Source organism: Aspergillus ambiguus (assembly GCF_047715705.1).
Source record: "Aspergillus ambiguus strain CBS 117.58 unplaced genomic scaffold BDV59scaffold_7, whole genome shotgun sequence".
NCBI classification, from domain to species: Eukaryota; Fungi; Ascomycota; class Eurotiomycetes; order Eurotiales; family Aspergillaceae; genus Aspergillus; species Aspergillus ambiguus.
The window spans coordinates 664,517-678,631 of record NW_027395520.1 but is presented as its reverse complement, the minus strand read 5'-3'; the positions used below and the strand labels follow the sequence as shown (position 1 = coordinate 678,631).

Below are 14,115 nucleotides of genomic sequence, written 5' to 3'. Positions count from 1 at the left end.
GCTACGCCAGCCTCTTCTATTCAAGTTCAATTCTCGTTTCTATGTTATACATATGGATTTCGAAAGCAAAAGGAGCGTTCCCAGCCGGATACGCAGGTTAAGAATGAACAGCTACAAAGACAGTCCTGCCCAATGCATCAAAGCAAAGCAACGCCAAAGGAACACCGTGGATAGTAACAACGTCACCCGTGAATCTGGACAACACCCGTTTGACAAGACTAGATCTCGATATCGAGGTCCAGATCCAGCGCAGCAATATTCTCATCGTCCATGTTACGATGCCGGATGGAGGCCACGCCGCTCTTGGTTGTTGTCTTCTGTGATGCGGTGGGGGTGTTGGTTCGCGGGGGAGTATTGGTGTTGGACGGGGTATTGGTTCCGGTCACGGGCGTGCCATCCCGACTTGTATCTTCCGACTTGGGCGTGAGGCTATTGCCGTTGGCATCGTAGTGAGTCCGCGCGTGCGTTCGAACCCGTAAGAACGGGTTCGCAGCGGCTTCTCCACGGGCAACGGCGGCAGCCGCTTTGCGACCCGCCCGGCGTTCTTCTAACTGGGCACGACGGACATTTTCGTAGTTCAGCTTCTGGTTGCGAATGTTCAGCTCCGCGAGACGCTCGTGCTCGGAGGTTTGCGTAGGCCGCGGCTTGGAATTCGAGCTGTAGGCCAGTTTCGGCGTGGACACATTCCGCAATTCTTCCTCCAGCCTCTCCACTTCGGCGTCTTCGCCGGCCGCTTTGGCCAGCTTAATCTGCCGTTCTAGTTCCACGCGTTTGAAGAATAGGGACTTTGTGTCGAAGGAACCTTGCTTGCGCAGCTTCTCATTAAGTTCCTCCTTCGTGAACTTGTGGTTCAATAGTCGGTTGATATCGGCCACCTTGTTCGTAACGATGGTTTTGGTGGCCATTTTACAATCTTCCACGGCCATGGTTTGGCGGTATCGATTGAACTCGGCCTGCGGTGGGGTCAGTCAAGAGACGCTTGTGGGTGTAGCAGGACACAAACCTCGGTGATGGGGGAGTCGGAGCAGGCGATGAAAGGGAACTCGCGCTCGGCCTTGCCGTGAGCAAGGACCGCATACTGGTTCGTGACGAACGATCGGCCGTTGGGGCCTTCCATAGAATACGGTCGCCCCTCGGCGAATCCTAGAACCACGTTAGGAAGAAGACCCGCATTGACCGTATGAAGCGGAACATACTCTTGATCAGGCAAAGACGGTACTCGTTCTGGCCCGTGTCCCTGTTGGGCCCGATGTTGACGCGGGCGTAACAGCCGGAGATGGCCTCGTCAAAGCCAGGGTAGAAGCAGACCTGCGCAAAGTTACTCCGACCCACACGGGTCCGTTGGATATCGCGAAGCTCGGCAGGCGGATCGTCCTTGGGAGGCGACGGGGACCGTTCACCCTCATCCCACTCTGCCTCGCTTTCGCCCTCGGCATCTTCGTCCGACAGCTCATCCCGGGCGCGGGATTTCGAGTCCTTGACGGCCGGTTCGCGACGACGAAGTTCATCCCGCTTGCCCTTCTGTTCACGTTGTCGCTTGTAGGCCTCGATCGCATCGGAGGCCTCGCCCACCTTGCGACCTCCAAGTGTTGTCTTTTGACGGGAGCTCTTGCGGTTACCGTCCTCCAGGTTGGCAGCACTTGCCTTTCGCTTGTTCTTCTTGGCCTGACGGGCCTCTTCGCGCTCACGGGAGGCTAATAAGCGACGGAGAGCAAGGTCTTGATTGTGACGATCGACCTCCTGAGCGCGCTCGGAGAGAATCTGTTCTCGCTGGATTTCGGGCATCGCCATGATTTCCTCCTTATCTTTGGCGGAATAGTAGAGTTTGTCATAGGGGAATATAGGGCCTTCATCGTCGACCCCATTCGCGGACCCTTCCGAGTCCGACGCCGCTTCTGATTCCGACATGCTTGCGGAGTCGAGAGAGTGGCGAGATTCTGCGGCGGATCTGCAAGCATTTTTCAGTCAGTGGGACGCGGTTGTCATAGTCGCTACCAGTTGAGACAGCAAAAGCCATCAAAAGAGCGAAGCGAGAGTGAAGGAAATGACCAACGTACAGTTCTCCATCCTCCTCGGAGGTTCTGCGAGCGGTACGACCACGACGGACGGGTTTGGCGGTCCCTTTGCGACCCATGGTGGCAGATGATGGTTCGGGAGAGTGAGGTGCGGGTGAGGCAGAAGGAGAGGCGACCTTTTGCTTGGAAGGAGGGGAGGACTCTTCATCGGAGTCTCCCGCCAGAGCGAGCAGTTCGGCATCTAGGTCGTCCGCCATGGTGAATGTGCTCGGTGGGGCCTGAGATTTCAGGAACCCTTCTTATACCTAATTATAAAGAGACGCAGACGGGGCAAATGATAGAGCAACCGCGCAACCCGTCAGTTTGGCTGTCGTCGTCGTCGCAGCGAACGGGGACGGAGGAAGACGACACGGCGCGCACCGTAGGGGTATATAGGCGGAGTATTGGACTCGTACAGAGATGGATGGGAAGAGACCGTGAAATAGATGAGAGTAGATGGCGCGCGGTATGTACAGGCAGCGACCAGGGGGAGGGCGATGGGAGGCGAGGCAGAAGGCAGAAGTGAAGAGAGAAAAGAAACGGACGGATTGTTGGTTCATGACGTTCCGCCCCAGGGATAGCGCGCCCAGCCGCCTAAGCGCGCGGCTGCGCGATCGATCGGCCTTTACCCTTTCCGGCTCACGAGAGGCTTCGACCTTCGTCTTTGCACGATCTTGCTGCGGAGGGGCTTCTTCCGTCGTTTGCACCGTCCTCGCCATGGGTTCTCTCGCCCGCCAATGTCATCGTCCTCTCGTGCTCGATTTCCTCGCCCCCTCCACCCTCCGGTACCACCCGAGCTCCTACCGTTCGTACCATTCCACGGCCTCCAAACAGTTCCTACGATGGGATAAGACCGCATCCCCCGAGAGTTCTCCCTCCGACTCCCCGAAACCGAAATATGTACTCAGTCAACAGCAGCGTGAATTCCTCGACAGTGCCCTGCGAGTCAACCAGGCCGGTGAACTGGCTGCGACCCTAATTTACACCGCGCAAACCCCCCAGGTCGTACGCTCGCATCCCCACCTACGGCCCTTGATGAAGCACATGTACGACCAGGAGGCCGGTCACTTCAGCACCTTCAATCAGATGATTGCGAAACACCGTGTACGGCCTACAGCCATGTATCCCGTATGGGAAATGGCGGCGACCTTTCTGGGGTGGTCCACGGGTGCGCTAGGACGGGAGGCAGCAATGGCCTGTACGGAAGCCGTCGAGACGGAGATCGGCTCGCATTATAATGAGCAAGTCCGGGAGATTCTGTCGTGGCAGGCCGACGCGGAGAGCCGCGGGGAAGAGCTCGATGAGGAGTTGAAGGAGATGGTGGACACATTCCGGAGAATCCGGGACGAGGAGCTGGAACATCTCGATCACGCCGTGGAGAATGATTCAAAAGAAGCGCAGCCGTATGATCCGTTGGTGAACGTTATCCGACTGGGCTGTCGAACGGCGATCAAGATCAGCGAGAAGATCTGATTCTCCAGCAGTCGCGAATTGTATAGTGTTGGATTGCCTGTATTATAGCCATGTACATGTATTTGCTCCCGTATAACCTCGTCCCTATGAAGACCACGCCGTGCTGTATGTAGAGGCCCACGCACATGTAATAAGCCACAGGCCTGACGGTCTATTGAAAAGCGTCTCGCTTCAACGCTCAAGCCAATCTATAATGATCTATATAACCACGGGGTATCAATCTCGTCTCAACCTTGCAACCCCCACCGACCTAATTCTCCAATCCAGTCCCCTGGTCCTTCTCCACGTACTCCAAGAACCCCTTGGAAAACCGCACCACCTGCTGATAGACCTCCTCGAACCCATTCACTCCCCCATAGTAAGGGTCCTGCACGACCTCGCCCCCACCAACACGCTCATGCAACACACCACCGGCCCCGAAATCGCCGAACAGACGCACTTCGGCGACCTTTGCGCCCGCATCCCCACTAGCCGCAAGAGTCGCCGCGGTCGCAGCACGGGTCCCCTTGGAGCCACGCGACGCACCACCGGCCGACTTGTTCATCGATGCGATGACGGATTCGCGCACATCGAGCAGGTCGCGCAGGTTGTACTTGTCCATAGCAAGAAGGTAGTCGAAGGTGAGGAAGTCTTCCTTGGTGACTTTCCGGGCGGCGTGATTGTAGTTCTTGATGCCGTGTTTGCGGAGCGTCGACATGGTACGTGAATCCGGGGGCTCCATCGTGTGGTAGGCGCCTGTTCCGGCAGAGTCGATATCCTTGATGAGCGCATGAGATGCAGCCATGTTGCGGAAGACTCCCTCCGCCATGGGCGAGCGGCCTACGGTGCACTTGGGTTAGAGGCAAAGGTTGATACTGTACGAGGGGGACGTACAGATGTTGCCGAGACAGACGAAGAGAACGCTGACCTGGCGACCGGCGGAGGAGGACTGTGAGGCGGTCATTGTGAATGGACGTAGAGTATGGAGTAGAGATATGGAGTTTCTAGAAGTATGGGGATGAAGGAGGAAAGAGGGGTTTCGCCCCCGAAGATTCTTTATCGATAAGCGAGTGGCCCGTGCGAGCCTCTCGGATTCGAAGTATAAAGCCCTTCATTCTATCAATGCTCTACCATGAGTCCCACTAAAAAAAGCCTCTAAAGTCTACAGCAAGCATCTGACGACGACTGGTAGCTTTCGCCTCCCACCAACACACTGCGGTTTCTCTCTTGGGTTGACACCGGCACGTCCAGGCCGGGGTTTGTGGTGAAGAAGTTCACCGGTTTCAGCCCAACTACCATCTTTTCCGATGGCATGACGGGCCAGTCCTCGATGCGAGGGTTGTGCGTGGACCCAAATGTGTGCCACACGACGATGTCCTCGTTGCGGACGGTCGTTGGACTGGCAGGATCATTCCGGCGTCGAGCAATTGCAGAATTGATGCCGTTTCCTCCACTCGACTGCATCGTATGCCGCCCGGCTGGGAACATCTCGTCGTCATCGTATCGGGTCACCCAGACTGCATGTTCGCCATACTCAGATCGCTTGGAATGGAACGAATCTGGGTGTGCCAGTAACATCTGGCTGTAGCAAGGGAGAAGCTTGAACCCAACGGGAGTGCCCGTTATAGGGTTGACTTTTTCCTCGTTGAGGATCTTGAAAGTGCGATTCGTAGTGAAGTCGAGATCGAGGCCCCCTTCATCCGTGACATACTTTGAGCTCGTAGTATATCCCACCCCAAACGGATTGTGGATGGATGGATCGTTGACCGGTAGGGCATGGGACTCTTCCACCTGAAGCGAGTTGGCGATGCCGTCAATGGCGGGATCCATCCGGAGACAGAAAAGATGCTGATGATACGGTGCGAGAACACCTGGAGCGACGACCGTGCCGTACGGCACGTTGTCACCTATCTTGATTGGGCACGTCGATAGGATGCCTGTAGCACGGACTTCGTAGTGTATCGAGGCGTCCTGTCCAAAGTGGAAGGCAAATATGTACTCATAGTTGCTAACGGTAATGATGGTCTGGAGAACCAAGATTCGAGAACGAGTTACCACCGGATTCTGTGTGCGAATATTGGTGTGTTTCCAGAGAATCCCATCATCCTGTTCGTGGCAGCAAACCACATTTGGTAGCTTCATTGGCTCTCCCGATGAAGTATTATGCCATCCGTCAAAGTATTTGATGACACCAAGGCAGTCACATCCGAGTCGTAAATTGTTGGCATTAATACCCGCGCCATCATTCCCCAGGTCGAAAGCTCCTTTCCGAGGATATGGGGCGCGGGGATCACCGTAGGGTACAAACATTTCAGACAGAGACAGACGGTAGAAGAGGCTGCGCCCATCATATCGGACGTCGTGCAGCGTCAAACCTTCTCGATAATTGAACCCCACGCGCATAGTCCATTTCTCCCAGGAGATGAGATTCCCATGGGCTACGAACGACGGCCCTTCAGGCTGGACAACGTGATAGGGCTTCGTAGTATTCCGTGGTGGTGGCCGCAAGCTGGGATGGTACTCGCTGGCTGCTGTGGAATGGATTTTCCGACGATCAAACGGCTCCCCCTGCTCGCTGAGCCGGTCATCTTGAGACGACGGTAGATAATAGATTTTGGTGACGAGCAGTTGTTCAGAGACTTCGGCGCACAGATCAAGTGGATATGCGTAGTAATTGGCGTCGAGGTTATCCAGTAATCTCATGTAAAACCAGCACTGTCGGATATATCAGACAAAAATTACCTGCTATGCGGAGAAATGCTCACCATGGTAACGCGTTGGGTCATATCGTTCATGCCATCCGTCGCATAGGCCCACGGTTCGACAATAACGGACGCATTCGTGGGCAGTTGGAGCTTCTTTATCTCTTCTTGAATCCTCTGATCGGCCATACAAGCAGTCTCTACTGCTCTCATGTAGTCGGGGTCAATGTAGGAATGCTTCCCCACAAGGTGTTCTTCCTGGGTGACTGCTTCACGTTGCAGATCGACCAGGAGCTCAATTAGCTCGTTGACCCCACTATCGTTGCGACGAATGACTTGGATATGAGCAGTGCGAGCGGGCCGGGTAGATGGGGACTGTCCACGGTGTTCCATTTCAAGAAACGGGATCATTTCTTTCTTAGGTGGTTCCTTCAGTGTAATCACCCGAAAGACTAGACTCTGTCCAGAAAAGTGCGAGCGAACAACCGTCGCAGACTAGACCGAAGGCAATTGTAAGTAGGCTCTCACGGTATTTGAAGAACTCGTACCTTGGAGATTTCCCCCGGCGTGAGGGGATCGAAGGGATGCATGATGGCTGTTACTGTAGTTCTGAATGGTACTTGCTATCGTAGTTGTAGACAAGAATGAATCCAGAACGCCCGTTTAAATGCATCGAAGCTATGGACCATCCCTTGCGGGGCATCCGCTAAGGTAAAGAATAGCCGGCGCTTCCATGTCAATCGCGACTCTAAAGGTTAAGCTTGAATCCGTCTCCGCTTCCTTCTCGCCTCGACCATCCCTTAGGGGATTTTCTCGGGAGATAAATCTTGATCAGTTGATTTGGCCGCGGCGCCGACTGTTGGGATGTGATTTGATTAAGATCCCGAACTCGGGCCAAGGGCTTACTGCTTATCCTTGGGCCGGGTGATAATGTCATCTACATTTCAATCGCATAGATTGTTTTCTTCTCGAGCCATGAAAGCTACGGGGCTTTATTTGGGTTTCTTGGAGTCGTATGTAAGTCAAACTTGATAATGTGTAGTTCGTCAGCGGGCTGGAACCATACTAGATGGTAAATGATCGAGCTCAGAGACAATGTTAGATAGTTATCTCTTCCCCCCGACAAGAGATGCATCACATATTTATCGCAGGGCAACCTTTCTGTGACCTCTTCCATCCTGGCAGATCGGTTGGTGCATAAATAGTGGAGTGGCCTCGTATCGTGAGTCGGATTACAACCGATACCCTAGGTAGGGCACTTTGGTATTCCTCCAGTCAGAGTCGAGGGCGTAGGGGTTTCTGCAACAGACACAAGATTGGCTATTCATTGCTGATCTGCTACTCCCTATCGTGCCCCTGTATTTCCAGATATCACTGGGTTAGTCGGTCGAAAATAGCACAGGAATCGGATGCTAACCCGACCCTGTAAGATCGGTTCGGTTCGGCTCGGGTTTGGTAGGTACGAGCCTGTTACGAAGCTAATAGCCAGTGGAGAGGCCATTAATGAAGGTATCCATGAGTATATTTACGGCCATCTCCCCTTCCCCACGGTGTCAACGCCACCGAGGCATTCACCACATTCGTTGCGCTTCATCGAATCAGATCTATCTGCCTTTGTGCGCAGCGTGTCAGAAATAATTTCCCTATTTTGCCCCAAATCATTCCGGCATGGCTCTTCGAAGAATTTCCCAGAAACCCTTGCTCGCTTGCCGCGCAGCTGTCCCATGACCCGTGAGACAGCAGACAATCAATTCAATTTTAACTACTTTTGAACCTGGTCTAACTCATTGCTACAAGCCTATAGTAGCTTCTCGGTCTACCTTCTGATACCTTTGATACCTCCTGCCCGAAGGCCCATCAGCAGGGAACTCTAGGATATGCCTCCTACAACACCTTCGAGTCTACAGAGACCCGAGCAGCCTTTCTGAAGTGGCTGGAGTAATAAAAATCTAAATATAGGACATGAGCGAATACCCTCACAAGTCCTCCGGCTCACCGAATCTGAGCTCTGAAAATTCGAGGCTGGCAATTACTTCCACGAGGAACTGGATCAGATGTAGTAGTGCATATATCAAATGGGACGGCGAAGGAGTTTATGCTTCCCATACCCTTCAATATACAAGTCCACGGTGACGATGATGCGAACCAAAATTCCACAAGACAGAATGATCTCATGATAGCTTTCAGAGACAATAGTGATGGGATTTCAACATAACGGCATCTTAGTTCTCTCGGCTGTTTTTGTTGCTTGATGTGTGATACGTTCTGAAGTTCGTTATAAAGATTTCTTGGCGTTTTTAAAACTGTGGCAAGAAATTTGGTTTGGTATATCTACAGTTATAAACCAGCGTGGCTGTAATAATTGGGTTGAGCAACATCCACATACTTAAATCGGCTGGCGCACCCAGAAAGGGTAAAAATGTCCCGCCCGATTCGCCCAGATAGATGATAACCCCGCATGTCGCGTCGAGGTTCTTGATAATGTTCCCAGCTGTGGTCTGATAGAATCTTTCTGTCGAGTTTTGCGCAATCGGATCTGTCGTCCCTGCTGCGTTGACTGTGGCCAGTTGGGAATAATGCAGACAGCCCGTAGAAGTCAAAAAAGAACCCCAAACGCGTGAGAACCCTTCTGATATAGTCCATATATAAATAGAACGCTGATGAATGGATTGCCAGATGCATTGCATGCCGTCAGAGCAAGGTAAAATGCTCCGGCAGTAAGCCATGTACCAGGTGTCAACGACGGTCCGTCCAATGCGAATTTTCGGGGGCAACTAGCAAAGTCGTTGTGTCCGAGAGGTGCGTATTTAGCAATCCTTACATCTAGTAACGGGGTTTTGATCGTAAATCAGATATCTCCGCCGACTGCAGACCCATATCAAACAGCTACAGCGTTTGACTGGAGTGAGCCATACCCGGAATGGCCCTGTCGAAATCGAAAGCAATATCAACGACAGACCTGGATCGGACGGTGTTTGTGTACATTCCGAAACGGCAAGGTCCCAACCAAAGGACTCCCATGCCTCGCAGACAAATGGTTACAGCTGTAGCATCTGGACTAGTCCTTTTACATTGCCGACAACAGTGCTCTCAGACACTCGTCGACCCAACAAGCGAAACTGGAGTATGCATACCCTCTTGTTTTTCTCCCTATATGCTTATTTTTAATTTTTCTAAACTGAGAAACCACAATAGTTTGGCTTGCTCCATCATCAGCATGGTCCTTCACTACTCGACTCAATGTCATGATGACTGACAGGCTTGGCCTAAGCCATGAAGCCAGTCCGCTAGAGATGCATTTAGATGGCGACATATACCCTTTGGACTGGACTCGTGACCCCACATCCGGTTGCTCCGCTGAGTTACCATCCCTTGACTACGCTCTCCATATGTTGAACATAACCAAGCTGCACCTTGGACAAGCGTATCGGTTCCTTGACGAAGACTCATTTGTTTCTCATATTCTTGCATTTTACAATAACTCCGAGGAAGAAACCGCCGAGTCACGTATATGGTTCGTCCAGTTTCTCTTAATCCTCGCCTTTGGCAAAGCGTTTCTTTCACGACCAAATGGACACGACGCACCTGGGTCCAAATTTTTCGTGCGCGCTATGTCAATCATGCCAGTCGACACATCGACTGGAAGGGATAGCCTGATGGTAATTGAAGCATTGGCACTAGCAGCGCTCTATCTATACGCAATAGACCATAGAGAAAATGCTCATCTCTACGTAAGCTCCCCCCGCAAATGGCGTCACTTCTACTGACAACGGGGATTTGGTTAGGTTGGCCAAGCGGTACGTATTGCGCAGCTGGAAGGACTGCATACCAGACTTCCTGAGGAGGATCTTGGCCCAAAAATCGTGGCCCGGTGCGAAAGTATTTGGTGGACCTTGTATATTCTGGACCATCAAGTGTCTTTTTCGCTAGGGCTCCCAACAATTACTCAAGACTGTGTGATTTCCACTCTAATCAGTGCCCCGTGTGAAAGCCCGCAGGCCGTAGTATTCAATCTTCAGGTGAAGCTATCACAGATGCTCTCCTCAATCGTAGCTAGTGAGTCTCTCATGTGTTGTTTTAATTTGGTAATGTGCTGACGGTTTTTCCAATTATAGCAATATATAAGACAGAAAAGACCCAACTCGGTACCTTTCTGGAGAGTACAAGAAATATCTTGCAAACAATGGCCGGGTTTGCGGAAGAGATGGAAGCCGTGATCCCTGGAAAATTCCAGAAGATGGATACAGAGACAGTGTCTCAGGAGACGAGGCATATAGTTTTGCTGTATCACCAGGTATTCCACACAAATCTCTATTGAGTCTTTTGGGTTCGTCCATATGTCTAATAACCCTGAACCAGTGCGTTATTATTGCCACCAGACCACTGCTTCTCTCTGTGCTGAAGGAGCGGCTCGACAAATTGGGACACGCGGAGGAGGACTGGCAGGGATTCTTAGCGCTCCCCAGATCTTTGATATCCACCGGCATCAAGTCAGCAGTGACAATACTTAACATATTATCCGATGAAAATATATTCCTTGGTATGTTATACCAAAGTTACAGAAGCATCCCACATCAGCACCTTTATTGATATACGCTTCTCTAGAGGTCTTCTTACCATTTGATTTGGAGTTTACTTACGCCGCTGCTATCCATCTCACCATGGGTAACGCGCTTTTCCAGCCGGACGCTGTAGCCCAATCGTACTCCGAACAAGGGCACAAGATTCTTGACGAGATGATATCAAGGGGGAATAAGATAGCGAGGGTTCGGAAGAACGAATTGAAGCACCTAGAGCGCCTATTCCACGAGCTAAACGAGAGAGTAAGAGAGGAGGGTTTGCAGATACTGACTCTGTCTGGCTTTGGACAAGCCCCAGTAGATCTCGATAATAACAGATCTGATGAGCGCGAAGAGCAAGGTCTTGCACCTGAGGCAGATCTGAGCCATAATGACATGGAGATCTTGCCATCTGTTGATCCGGAGGCACCGACTGACTTGGATGCTCTAGACAGTATCGGCATATCATCCAACGAGTTTTTGTCCATAATAGATCAGATTGGAAACGCCGAAATTGCCAGCGGTCTAGACCCTGTGTCTGGGTGGCTTAGGGATGGTAATATCGCCAGCCTATATGACGAAATTGCTGCACCTTTTATGGGAAGCTGATTTGGGTGCGTGCTTAAGACAATGGCCGCTGCCTCAGTTTGGTTATTATATTTAAGATCGAGTATACATCGATATCAGCGAATTTAGGGGCCCTATATTCAAGATCTGTTTCTGTTACATTTGCATTCTCCTAAAGAAAATAGCTGGAAAATCTCTCTCCAGAAATTTATTGGGCTCTCGGTAGCACTCAGAGCCTCTTCGTACGCTGTGATCTGCAGAGAATCCCAATTGAGATCCACATCCTCCGGGCGGACGAAGGTAGTTTTATGGATGAGCTTCCATACAACGTAAAGAATAGGCGACAAAATTGGCAACGTGTAATGGAGGAAGAAAGATCTTAAATTCCATGGCTCAAAGGATGTGTAGCCGTAAAAGAGAACCACCGTAGTCATCCAGGTAAGACCAATATAAGCACACCAGGGTTGAAACCAGCCCGTGTATGGCAGCTTTGAGCGGTCAACGCCCTGGACCATACACGCCCGGTGAAAGCAGATGTATGTTGTGCAAATAACGACGTAGTTGATAATAATCGCTGCAGTACCCAGGCTGGTGAGCCATGACAGAACCATTGCCGAATCGTTTGAAAGCTGAAGGAAAGAAAGGAAGGGGAAAGCCATCACAACTGCAAGACAATATATGGGCACTCCATTCTTTGTACATTTTCTCAGAATTTGCGGCGCTCTTCCCTCAAGGGCGAGCCCATACAGGCACCTTGTCGCGTAGTACGCACAGCCGTTGCCCGACGAAAATATTGAGGTAATTAATAAAGCATTGACAAAATGTGGTAGTACGCCAATTCCGAGGTTCCCCATGGCAATAATGTAAGGTGAAGCGGCGCTCGATTGACCAGACGATGAGGCGACTAGCTCTATGTCATTGTAGGCCACGACAATGCCGCAAGCTAGGGCACTTCCAACATAAAATACACAGAAGCGCCAGTAGACTGTTTTGAAAGCCCTATTTAGATATACTCGAGGGTGTTTAGCTTCGGCGGCAATCATCGAAATGAACTCTGGTCCAACACAGGCCAATGCAGCTGCCCAAAGTGCGGCTAGGAAACCTTGGAATTTCCCAGAGGTTCCAGCAGTGATGTATTCGGCAAATGCACCTGGGTAAACCCAGTACCTAAAGCCGTAGGCATCGCCTTGAGGATTGCCTCCGAGCATGGTGATAAATGTGAATGAGAACATCATGAGGATGAGGATTATTTTTCCCATCGAAAGCCAGAACTCTGCTTCACCGTAAACCCCGACTGCCATGGCATTCAAGAATCTAACATCAAAAACAATTAGCTGGCACACGAATGATGGGCCTCGGAGAGCCTCACATATAGAGAGCGATGCATACCCCACAGACAGCTGGCGGAGGGATCTTGTCGGTCCAAAATGAGAGAACAATGCTCAACGCAGTTATTTCAAATGGAACTATGATGCTCTGGTAGAAGAAGAAGTTCCATCCTGCCATAAAGCCGAATGCATCATCTACCCATTTGCCAGCCATACGGACAAAACCGCCAGTAATAGGCATATACGTAGCCATTTCTGCCATGCAGTTGTTGACTGTGGACAGCATGGTGCTCTGGATGATGAAGGCTAAAAGGAGACTGCCCGGACCTGCCTTCTCGAGTGCGTGACCAATGTTCACGAACAGAACTGTGCCAATTGACGTCCCCACTGCAACCAGTTGAATCTGTCGGTTGTCAAGTTTTCGTTGCAGCCCGTTACAGCTCTCTTGGGGCGAGACGATGTCTCCGTGCTCCCGGACTGCTTCTCCATCGTGTTGGGCGGAGTTCTGGCCGCTGGGACGTGAGAGGGGGGTTTCCTTTTCTTTGCCGAAAGACGACATTGTAAGCAAGGCAACGGCTTAGAACGAAGACTTCAACGAGGACCTTCGAGAAATATGTTCTATAGGATTGTAGTGGTTGTGATGTGAGAACCGTTCCATTGTGGGAAGGAGAAATGAACCTCACCCCTTACATTATTACCGACTCCCACAAAGATCAAATGGTATAATGACGGTCCAACTAACCTTCATGGCGTTGCCCGTTCTGTGTGTTCGACAGAATATGCCCCGAAAAGCACTACTAGTATCGTCGTGTCCCAACGAAAGAAATAACCGGGAGGTTCTGAAAGTTCTACGTTTGTTTGATCAAAGATAGTATACATGGTGCCTTATCCTTCTTCTCCCCTGTTGGACTTTTCCGTGGCACACAAGATCAGGTCTTCATGGTAGTTGTCCTTTCGTCTGTGCGACGATGCTGTCGACTGCTTTGATATGGTTATGGAGACCGCCAATTGTACACCTTCTGGGAATATAAGAAAATTCGCAGCCTGGTTATTGTAGGTAGGAATCTCATCGGATCAAAGGTAACTGCGGTCGTCATGTAGGAAGGTGCAGGGAGCATCAAGCATTGAGGTCCTCGGCGGCCGTGAACGTATCAGCGCGGTGACGCCGTTCCAGCCGAGATCGCCTATTGGCGAGGGATGAGACAGTCTTGACTGGCCCTGTACTATCAGCAATTGTCTCAGCTATACACCGAGTATACCGAGTATCTGCTGGAGCTCCTGGAGCGCATTCGGATGGTGCTGAAAAATGAACAGAAGAGTCTACCAAGCGAGCCTTTGACGTTCTAAAAAGAGAGATACTGTTCATGGGCCATGGTCAGAGCAAGCGACGGTGGATGATATGGACTAAGTCATAGTTTCTCGGTTGAAGGAATGGATATCTTGATAGTTATCT

At 51.2% G+C, this 14,115-nt stretch overlaps 6 protein-coding genes across 6 annotated transcripts; 2 read left to right on the top strand and 4 right to left on the bottom strand.

The window, feature by feature from the left end:
* Nucleotides 1-6: 6 nt before the first annotated feature.
* Nucleotides 7-2,587, bottom strand: BDV59DRAFT_174066 (RNA polymerase-associated protein). Its single transcript, XM_073689011.1, has 4 exons — nucleotides 2,058-2,587; nucleotides 1,197-1,948; nucleotides 1,004-1,143; nucleotides 7-953 (listed from the first exon to the last, which is right to left on the bottom strand). The coding sequence occupies exons 1-4, from the start codon at nucleotides 2,270-2,272 to the stop codon at nucleotides 219-221; spliced, it is 1,842 nt and encodes a 613-aa protein (XP_073550278.1). The 5' UTR covers nucleotides 2,273-2,587; the 3' UTR covers nucleotides 7-218.
* A 136-nt stretch (nucleotides 2,588-2,723) lies between these two features.
* BDV59DRAFT_174064 (demethoxyubiquinone hydroxylase family protein) lies at nucleotides 2,724-3,677 on the top strand. Its single transcript, XM_073689010.1, has one exon. The coding sequence runs from the start codon at nucleotides 2,772-2,774 to the stop codon at nucleotides 3,525-3,527; it is 756 nt and encodes a 251-aa protein (XP_073550277.1). The 5' UTR covers nucleotides 2,724-2,771; the 3' UTR covers nucleotides 3,528-3,677.
* On the bottom strand, nucleotides 3,678-4,517 carry ltpA (tyrosine protein phosphatase LTP1). The gene is made up of 2 exons (XM_073689009.1): nucleotides 4,401-4,517; nucleotides 3,678-4,346 (listed from the first exon to the last, which is right to left on the bottom strand). Exons 1-2 carry the CDS (start codon nucleotides 4,468-4,470, stop codon nucleotides 3,778-3,780), a joined length of 639 nt encoding a protein of 212 aa, XP_073550276.1. The 5' UTR covers nucleotides 4,471-4,517; the 3' UTR covers nucleotides 3,678-3,777.
* A 118-nt stretch (nucleotides 4,518-4,635) lies between these two features.
* On the bottom strand, nucleotides 4,636-6,798 carry BDV59DRAFT_211720 (amine oxidase; the record flags this gene model as incomplete). The annotated part of the gene is made up of 3 exons (XM_073695860.1): nucleotides 4,636-6,221; nucleotides 6,272-6,703; nucleotides 6,757-6,798. 3 exons carry the CDS (start codon nucleotides 6,796-6,798, stop codon nucleotides 4,662-4,664), a joined length of 2,034 nt encoding a protein of 677 aa, XP_073550275.1. The 3' UTR covers nucleotides 4,636-4,661.
* A 1,986-nt stretch (nucleotides 6,799-8,784) lies between these two features.
* BDV59DRAFT_191925 (Zn(II)2Cys6 transcription factor) lies at nucleotides 8,785-11,376 on the top strand (the record flags this gene model as incomplete). Its single annotated transcript, XM_073691971.1, has 10 exons — nucleotides 8,785-8,825; nucleotides 8,885-9,007; nucleotides 9,061-9,332; nucleotides 9,404-9,428; nucleotides 9,492-9,939; nucleotides 9,994-10,264; nucleotides 10,324-10,502; nucleotides 10,568-10,748; nucleotides 10,814-11,063; nucleotides 11,106-11,376. 10 exons carry the CDS (start codon nucleotides 8,785-8,787, stop codon nucleotides 11,374-11,376), a joined length of 2,061 nt encoding a protein of 686 aa, XP_073550274.1.
* A 98-nt stretch (nucleotides 11,377-11,474) lies between these two features.
* Nucleotides 11,475-14,028, bottom strand: BDV59DRAFT_211717 (amino acid permease/ SLC12A domain-containing protein; the record flags this gene model as incomplete). The annotated part of the gene is made up of 4 exons (XM_073695859.1): nucleotides 11,475-12,648; nucleotides 12,704-13,106; nucleotides 13,887-13,931; nucleotides 14,022-14,028. The coding sequence occupies 4 exons, from the start codon at nucleotides 14,026-14,028 to the stop codon at nucleotides 11,475-11,477; spliced, it is 1,629 nt and encodes a 542-aa protein (XP_073550273.1).
* Between the last annotated feature and the right edge of the window lie 87 nt (nucleotides 14,029-14,115).

Excerpts from the sequence above, each read along its gene's own strand:
- ltpA (XM_073689009.1), bottom strand. The coding sequence starts at position 4,470 with ATGACCGCCTCACAGTCCTCCTCCGCCGGTCGCCAGGTCAGCGTTCTC. Across the intron at positions 4,347-4,400 it reads CGTCTGTCTCGGCAACATCT|GCCGCTCGCCCATGGCGGAG; the intron begins GTACGTCCCCCT and ends AGTGCACCGTAG.
- BDV59DRAFT_174066 (XM_073689011.1), bottom strand. The coding sequence starts at position 2,272 with ATGGCGGACGACCTAGATGCCGAACTGCTCGCTCTGGCGGGAGACTCC. Across the intron at positions 1,949-2,057 it reads TCCGAGGAGGATGGAGAACT|ATCCGCCGCAGAATCTCGCC; the intron begins GTACGTTGGTCA and ends AAATGCTTGCAG. Across the intron at positions 954-1,003 it reads CCGACTCCCCCATCACCGAG|GCCGAGTTCAATCGATACCG; the intron begins GTTTGTGTCCTG and ends ACCCCACCGCAG.
- BDV59DRAFT_174064 (XM_073689010.1), top strand. The coding sequence starts at position 2,772 with ATGGGTTCTCTCGCCCGCCAATGTCATCGTCCTCTCGTGCTCGATTTC.